General features: G+C 48.1%; 1 protein-coding gene across 2 annotated transcripts; it reads left to right on the top strand.

Annotated features, from left to right (window-relative positions):
- Positions 1-250: 250 nt before the first annotated feature.
- On the top strand, positions 251-4,703 carry LRATD1 (LRAT domain containing 1). 2 transcript variants are annotated; one of them, XM_004745818.3, is made up of 2 exons: positions 251-496; positions 1,466-4,703. In XM_004745818.3, exon 2 carries the CDS (start codon positions 1,502-1,504, stop codon positions 2,384-2,386), a length of 885 nt encoding a protein of 294 aa, XP_004745875.1. In that variant the 5' UTR covers positions 251-496; positions 1,466-1,501; the 3' UTR covers positions 2,387-4,703. The 2 variants fall into 2 exon arrangements, with proteins under 2 accessions (XP_004745875.1, XP_004745876.1); XM_004745819.3 differs by having other exon boundaries at positions 443-566.
- Positions 4,704-8,715: the final 4,012 nt, after the last annotated feature.

Raw genomic sequence — 8,715 nt, 5'->3', positions numbered from 1 at the left:
CGCCACCCACAAGCGCCGCGGCCCGCGCCCGCTCTCCGCGGGGGCTCACACCTCCACTCCCCGGGGCTGTGCGCGTTCTGGTGCGCGGGGGCCGGGAGGGCCGGGGCGGAGCGCGCACGGGAGACCCGCCCCTGCTCCCCTCCCCCTCTCGCGGAGATTGACGGGGCCTGGGGCGCCCGTCCCAGCCAATGAGCGCGTCCCGGGGCGGGCCCTGGAACCAGCTGCTCAGGCTACTTAGAGTCTCGGGCTCCGCTGTAGGAAAGCAGAACGGAGTCGGGACTGCCCGGGTGGACCGGCCGGGCGCCCCAGCCAGCGCGGACCGGCGGGCGCACGGGCATCGCGCCGGGAGCAGCACCGCACCGTTCCGCGCGGGCCAGAGCGGAGCCGCAACCCCACGAGCCGCCCAGGACTCCCTCGCCTTCGCCGCCTCCGCAGCACCCATGGGGACCAGGAGACTTTAAAGGAGTTTGGGGTTTCGGGAGCAGGGAAATCACGGGTACGGAGAGGCGGCTTTCTTTGCCTTCGAAACGGGTTTTCTTCGTCCGACTGTTTGGACCCTGTGCCGGGTAGGAGGGAAAGGGGTCTTTTGGCTGAAAGTGGACCTCCCTACACAACCCGCACCCGCACACGGGCACCGCACTAGCTTCCCCCATCTTTCCCTTTCCTCTTTGTTAGGTTATTTTAGACAGAACGGCCTCGCCCTGGCGCAGCCCGAATGGCTCTGCTGGGGAGAAGGCAAGAGAAGTGAGGGGCAGAGTGCACCTGCTTGTGTGGGCAGGTGTGCCCGGGTGCGTGGGTGTACGTGCACTGGCGAGCGTGCGAGCGTGGGGTTAGAACTGTGCGAATGTGGGGGTCTGAGTGTGTCGTCGCGGAGGTTTATCATTCTGTATGTGACATGATCACACCGATACACCAGCCAGCCTGTCAGTGTCTGGACTCCTAAGTGAGCAAAATTTTCCCGGTGTCCAGTGAGTGTCTGCGAATGTGTCCCATTGTCATTGTGTGAGGCGCTGTCAGGGGAAGAGTGCGACCTAGAGCAAAACTGAGAGAGGGGCTGGCGAGGGTGGGGACAGAAACGTGAGCGCAGCTTGCTCCAAGCTCTGAGGCCTTAAGCGCCCGTCTTCCTTTCAACCTACTCCTCGGTCCATTCCGGGGTGTCCGTCTCCCGCGCTGCCACCACCCGCGCTGTCCGCCCCACTGGGGCCCCGCGTGCCTTCCCGCCGCTGGCCTTTCCTCTTGTGGGAGTTGGACCGGGTTCCGGGACGGGATCCGAGGCTGTGGTCCCGGCGTCCGCTCTCGCCCCGAGGACCGGCGGCTTCTGCACCTGTCCTGCCGCTGGGGAGGAACGGGTGACTCCAGTGCCGGCGCGTAGGCGGGCGGGCAGGTCCCGGGGGCCATTGCACGTCCTGGGGAGGGGCAGCCCGACTCTGATCGTTGTCTCTGCTTCTCGTCTGTGCTTCCGCAGATCCCCGCTCCTGGCCCTCGCCTCGCCGCGTCATTGATGGGCAACCAACTGGACCGCATCACCCACCTCAACTACAGCGAGTTGCCCACAGGGGACCCGTCGGGGATCGAGAAGGACGAGCTGCGGGTCGGGGTCGCCTACTTCTTCTCGGATGAGGAGGAGGACCTGGACGAACGCGGCCAGACCGACAAGTTTGGCGTGAAGGCCCCCCCGGGCTGCACTCCGTGCCCAGAGAGCCCCAGCCGCCACCACCACCACCTGCTGCACCAGCTGGTCCTCAACGAAACTCAGTTCTCCGCCTTCCGGGGCCAGGAATGCATCTTCTCCAAAGTGAGCGGCGGCCCTCAGGGCGCCGACCTGAGCGTCTACGCCGTCACAGCGCTGCCCGCGCTCTGCGAGCCCGGCGACCTGCTGGAGCTGCTGTGGCTGCAGCCGGCGCCCGAGCCGCCCGCCCCCGCCCCCGCCCCGCACTGGGCGGTCTACGTGGGTGGCGGGCAGATCATCCACCTGCACCAGGGCGAGATCCGCCAGGACAGCCTGTACGAGGCGGGCGCGGCCAACGTGGGCCGGGTGGTGAATAGCTGGTACCGCTACCGCCCGCTAGTGGCCGAGCTGGTGGTGCAGAACGCCTGCGGCCACCTGGGCCTCAAGAGCGAGGAGATCTGCTGGACGAACTCGGAGAGCTTCGCCGCCTGGTGCCGCTTTGGCAAGCGGGAGTTCAAGGCGGGAGGGGAGGTGCCGGCTGGCACGCAGCCCCCGCAGCAGCAGTACTATCTCAAGGTGCACCTGGGCGAGAACAAGGTGCACACGGCCAGGTTTCACAGCCTGGAAGACCTCATCCGCGAGAAGCGCCGCATCGACGCCAGTGGTCGCCTGCGAGTGCTCCAGGAGCTGGCCGACCTGGTGGACGACAAGGAGTAGCCTTGTGGGGCGCCGCCTGCTCCTCCTGTCTCCCCGCGCCCCGCTCCCTCCCCCGCTCCCGGGCCTCCCGGCCGGCGATCCGCGACCCCCGCCCCCTCGAGCGCCCTCCTGCGGCGGCCAGGGCCCAGCCTGCACCCCCGCACCCCTCCGGCAAGTGGCAGGAAGTCTCAGGAACTGGCCCCGGGACCAAAGGGCAGCTGCGCGGCCCCCGGCTGAGCCCCCCGGTGGTGGCGACGGTGTGGGGGGAAACGCAGCGCGCGCTCTCCCCTTGAGTTGTAACGGGGGCAAGGAGAAAGGGCTGAGGGGAGCAGGGGACGTGGCTTTCCCCGCGGGTCACTAGTCCGTGACTGTCACCCGACCTCCTGTAAAGGGAACCATCACCACCCCCAAACGCGCACACACAGACCAGTCGGAGGTGAGAAATGATCCTTTCAGGGCACAGTTCAGTGCCTGTATGAATGTGTCCCCAGACTGCAGGATTTCCAAGAAATCCAGCCTGTCCCTTTAGGCACTTGTGAGTAATGCCACCAGCGAGCACTTCGGGACTCCGGGTTATCCCGCGGCTGCCCGGCACTCTTCCAGCTCTCCCAGCCCCAAGTCTCCTGCCATTGTATTGCAGGCAAAGCTATAGGGTTTGCTTCCAGTCCTTTCCACCGAGGGAAGCGAAAGCCACCCCCCACCCCCATTTGCCTATGAGTCGCGCTAGCTGGCAGCAGGGAAGCCTTTCTGGTCCCGAGAGGAAAATGGCGCAGCTAATTTGGTGAGGAGCGCGGGCCCCGCCCCCGGGAGGGAGAAGGTTCACCTGGTGTCTGGGAACTTGAATTTGTGCAGAAGGTCGCTTGCTCTTAACCGAAGATTGCTCCCTCCTTGGGCTGCATTTCAAAAACAGTCATATTTTTTAAAGGGTTGGAGGAGAGGAGGGGGAAGACATGGCAACATTCCAGAAACCAGCATTATTACAGCACCATAGCCAGTATATTTAGTTTGGCTTTTCCTAACATAGAAATCTTAGAAGGCGGGGAAGTGGAAATAAAGTTTTAAAAGTGGGAGAGCAGGTTTCCAACTATGTCAACAAAGCCTATCGTGTTGATGTTTTTATTGACCATTTTAGCAACATGCTAATAAAATTTCAAATTGAAATTTTTATTTTCATGGCTTTAATCCATGATAGTTTAAATACTGGGGGCCATTAAGAGTGGACTTAGCTAAGAGCTTAGCTAACATTGCCTTTTCACTCTATTTTTCTCAAATCTTATGAGAATTCTGTTTTTGAATATTGTAGTTAATTTTTTGGCTTGAAACGGCAGCCCTAGTAATGGTGAAGTTGTTAATGTGTATATTGTACTGAATTTCTGTCAGTTAAGGGGTTTTACTGCGTTGGTGGAAATTGCTAGCAGGTTCCATGAGGTTTCTTTTCTCCATGTTGTATACCATTACTATTTCACATCTGTATTTCTATTTTTCTTCCTCTCCCCTTGACGTCCTTAAGAAAGGAATCCAGATGTGGTAGCTTCCCGCCCACCCTCTTTAGCCAGTCCCACAATCCATTCCTGAAAAACAGAAAGGACTCGAAGGATCAGGGCAAGTATGTCTTTTCCAAAAAAAAAAAAAAAAAAAAAAAGAAGGCTGTTTGAAGCCCCTTCCTCGGGCAAGGACGTCCCCACTTCTCTCCCTGTGCTGCAGCCCCGCCTGACTGTTACTTGATTCCGTGTTAGACACCGAGAGCATCTATGTCCCTTTCTAGGGGATTTGTCAAATAATGGTGTTGAGCTAATTGTTGCAAGCAATTGCATATTGACAGCTGTGATTCAGTTGGATGGCAAATATGGCCAAAGCCAGTTTCTTGGCATTTCAAAAATAATGCAATAAAAACTAGTCGAGGTTAGCTGAGACTGGAAATGCCTTTTTCATGGTGAAATGATTCATTTTTGTTTGTTTTTGGTTTTGGTTTTGGTTTTAGTTTCCATCTTGGATTCATTCCCTGATCTTGAATCAAAAGGTCAGATCAATGATATATGAACTAGAGTATTTTTCTTAAGCCTATTGAGTGATTTATTTTTTAAAAAATGTTTAAATGCATATGCTTTTCTTTCAGCACATACAACAGCAAAACTTTTGTAATAACTAACTTACCTTTGCATGTATGGAGAACTGAAAGCCACTTATTTCCCTAACTTACTCTTCTTTCAAATAGCAGATGGCAGATCATAAACCGAAATTCTTTATTGTATCTACCCTCTCCACATTCTTTACTGTGCCCCCGCCTACTGTACCTTGGCTCTCTGCTGTATTAAACACTATCCTAAGTACTTGCTCAGCAGGACTCCTTGACATTTTGTCCTCCACCTGTCACTCAGAGGGTGCGACTCGAGCAAAAGAAATGAGTCGGTCGGTCACACCTAATACTAACATTTATTTCCTCTGATGGCACATAATCTGATTTTTCTTTTACCGAGAGGGTCACTGTAACAGCGCTGTCTTAGCAGCTTTATACTTGCTGGGACTAGACTGGTGGTAAAAAATAAAAGTTTGGCAGCCAAAGCGGCATTTATTCCTGTACTGGTCTGTTAAGGACCGGGTTGACAAGACTCCTACAAATTTACAATAGGAAAACACTTGTTACCAAGGGAATTCCCAGTCTGGTCCGTGTTAGTAAGAGCCAGTGGCAAAATAATTCAGATCACAGTGCATCACTGAGAGGATATTATCAAGATACATCTTGATCCCCCAAATAGTATTTTTAGGGCATCATTAGCAATGTCAGTGAAACCAAAAAGGTGGAAGTTCCCTTGGGAGATGGCATGGATGGACTTGATTTTTATTTTGAGTGAATGTAATATCTCCAGATTTTATCAGAGTTTTAAAAATTAAAGCCAGAAGCCTCCTAACGTTTTCACAGAGGTCAGAAATTTAGTTTTGGTTGTAGTTCTCCAGAGAGAAAAGCTTCCTAAGACCTTTCATGATGCTGAATATGGCTCAGCTGGAGGTCTGGGCTATGGGCTATCTGGGATAGAGGAAAAGACCCTTATCCATCCACGGTGACTCTAAAAAGCAAACTACAAAAAAAAAAAAAAAAAAAAAAAAAAGCCTAGGGAGGAGAAGAGAGGATAGGCATATTTTAAACAAAACCAAGCCCCAAAGTGTATTACTTCATTAAAAAAAAAAAAAATCCTGTAGAAACAACATATATATTTATTTTTTAAAAATTTAAGTATATCCATGAGCCAAATAGATACATATATATAGATATATAAATATATAGTTACTCAATATTAAAAATTTTAAATCCCCCTCCTGACTTCTTTATATGAAAAGAGACTAATAATATTTTCTTATAGTTAACACTTGTGCCAGATTAGAACAAACACAGAAGCAGCAGAAAGTCCAACGATGTTACATGATTTTACTATCTTTTTTTTTTTTTTTTTTTTTAAAGGTGGGGGAGTGAGGGAGAAAGAGAGAGAGGGAGAGAGAAAGAGAGCACCGGCAGGAGTTGGGGGCCAGGAGGGTAGAGGGAGAGGGAGAACCTTATTCCAAAAGGAGGAGCATGGAGCATTATGCCCAACCCTATCTCCGGACCCTGAGATCATGACCTGAGCCAAAATCAAGAGCCAGCTGCTTAACCGATTGAGCTACCTGATTTTACTACCTTTTAAAAAAATCTGGATGTTTATCTTCCTCTTTGTGTCATGTTTCTATGCTGAACATTTTTGTCTGAATATTTTGTCTTCAGAAAAGCATGCAATTGGTGTTTACAAAATGATGAATTATCTGAATAATCAGTATATCCTAACAGACTTCAAACATTACACCTGATTGATTACCTAGTTTCATGTGTGCTTTCAACATCTTTCAAAGTTCAATGTCTTAGTTATCTAATAAATGGAGCAGGGTGAAATTTCAGTGAAATTAACACTAACTACAAAAACATAATACAGCAACCTAATTTCCTTTTATCTATATGCATACCCTCAAAGCTTTCCGCTTTCTCATTTTTAAACAGATGAAGAGAATCTTGTTAGGTTTGGCTTTCAGAGAAGACTTCCATGTGCATAAACGGTCTGAAGCAGGTGAGAACTACAGGCTTGCAAGTTTCCTGAAACATAAGAATTGTTTTTAGAAAATGGTTGTCTAATATACAACTTGACTTTTTTTGTTGACAATGACTAGCTATTGTCAGGACAGTTACGATGTATACATATACATACATCCACACGCACATCTACATGTATGTATACATTTGCAAATACACACATGTACATCTATGTACACGTACACTTATGTATACACATTTACATATATACATGTATATTACGTCCATATATACATTCCTACCTATAGCTAATAATTATGTTTTCATTCAAAGATGGGTATAGATGCATGCGCACATACCGACTGTTTAGAACCAAATGGAGAGTTACTGAAGACTTAAAAAAACAGGAGAAACTCTTGGGGTCCTCACAGCTAGTGAGCAACCCGACAGCAAGGCAAGCCATGCCTGAAACTGAGCATAAACAAAAAGAAAATGTGGGAGTTGCAGTTAGTTTTAGTCTCAATTTTAGAAGGGTATGTTCCTTGTTTCTCTAACTAAAAAGACCTAAGATTCAAAGGAAAGCTGTGAAGATAAGGAAGTAATTACAAAATAAGACACAAGATGAAGTGGGAAAGTTAGAATGTGATAAAATAAACAAATGGGCTTTTCAATGGGGAACACCTGTTCTCTCACCAAAGCCAGGAAAGCCAAGATCTTATTTTCCAACCATTTAATAATTTATAAAATCTCCTTGATTTCATCACTCACATGTTGTATGTTGACCTCATTTGAACTTACAATGGAAGAGATTTAGGTATTTGAATATGTTGGGGGAGAAGGAAAGATAGTCTTCTCTGCCTTTGTTGCTGGGGGGTGCATTTGTGACTATTGCATTCATTGGCGGCACCTAATAAACAGTCCCCGTGCTGTGGGGTGCGGTCGGTCTCTCTGGCTGACAGTGCGAGGCACACAGTGGATGTTCAGTAAACACAAGGCTAAGGCATCCTTCTACCTCAACTGTTCTCGGTGATACCTGATCACTGGGAAAACCAGAAATCCCACCACTCAGCTTCTCTACAAGCAAACCTAAATTTCTCTAATTGAAATTGGCAGCTTTTCCCATCTCAGAAGAACCACAAAAGTGTAATTTATGAGGCTTAAGACTGATCCCAGGTAAAAGGTATTCTGAATATTAAGTTTGCTAATAGAAAAAAAAAAAACTATCAAAGAATCCAAAGATAAAATATTCTCTTGTCATCTGGCCAGAAAGAGGAAAGCAAACTAATAAATAACTCTGACTATACCTTCTCATAACTTCATCTCTCATTTACATCAAGGGGAAATTTTTCTCACATGAAATCATAATATTATTCCTTTAGAAAGAAGCTTATTATTAAAGCTCTTGCTAAGAATTTTCTTCAGTTCTTCAGTTATGTAGGGGAAAACCTACTAGAAGATGAGCTTAACTCTCTGGGAGAATTAGATTTGAGGGAGTTTGGTCATGGTTGTTTTTCTAAATAAATGTTATTCATTTTTATATATAAAATAGCCAAATAATGGCTATGCCCATTGGCTTTTACAATCCAATTACTTTTTTATGTGAACATGAGTTCTGAACTTAATTTTGTCCAAAGGGAAGATGCTTGTAAAATATTAGGTGTGAATAGAGCCCGTGTCCTAAATTTCAAGCACAAAATAAATGCCTCAAAAGTTAATCTGAACTATATTCAGTGTTCCAAAAAATAGGAGACAGTCATGTGAGGCTACTGCTGATGTGCTTTCCAAGAAAATTCTTGCCATCAATCTATGATATAGACGTTAATGTTCTGTTCATGCCATAATGGGAAACTTGAAGGCTTCTCTGTTACGAGTATACTGATATTTGCTTTAACAAATACATTATTATTCTAAACTCAATCATTTTCCCCTCCAACAGTTCTGTGACATGCCAGCTCTTTGCTCACTGCCAAACCCCTTGTTTTCAGATTCTCCTGGGGAATGAGCAAATCTGGGGGGATCGTACTGACAATGATTTTGTAAAAACATCTCCCAGCTCTTCGGCACATGCTTTGTTTTGTCCTGCTTTCTGCTTCTCAGTGGAATTGTCTGCCCGGGGTCTGAGCCAGAGAAATGCAAGACTCCAGGGTAGGGCTGCCCAACTGTGTAAATAAAAATACAGGCCAATCAATTACATTTCAATTTCAGATAAACAAAGAATAATCATTTTGGTATAGGTGTATCCCAAGCAATATTTGGGCCATACTCATACTAAAAATGATCTTTTTATTTGAAATTC

This window comes from Mustela putorius, unplaced genomic scaffold (assembly GCF_011764305.1).
Source record: "Mustela putorius furo isolate JIRA1106 unplaced genomic scaffold, ASM1176430v1.1 tig00000813_pilon_pilon_pilon, whole genome shotgun sequence".
In the NCBI taxonomy this organism is placed as follows: Eukaryota; Metazoa; Chordata; class Mammalia; order Carnivora; family Mustelidae; genus Mustela; species Mustela putorius.
Note: the sequence above shows the minus strand (reverse complement) of the source record. Positions and strands in the feature narration are given on the sequence as shown.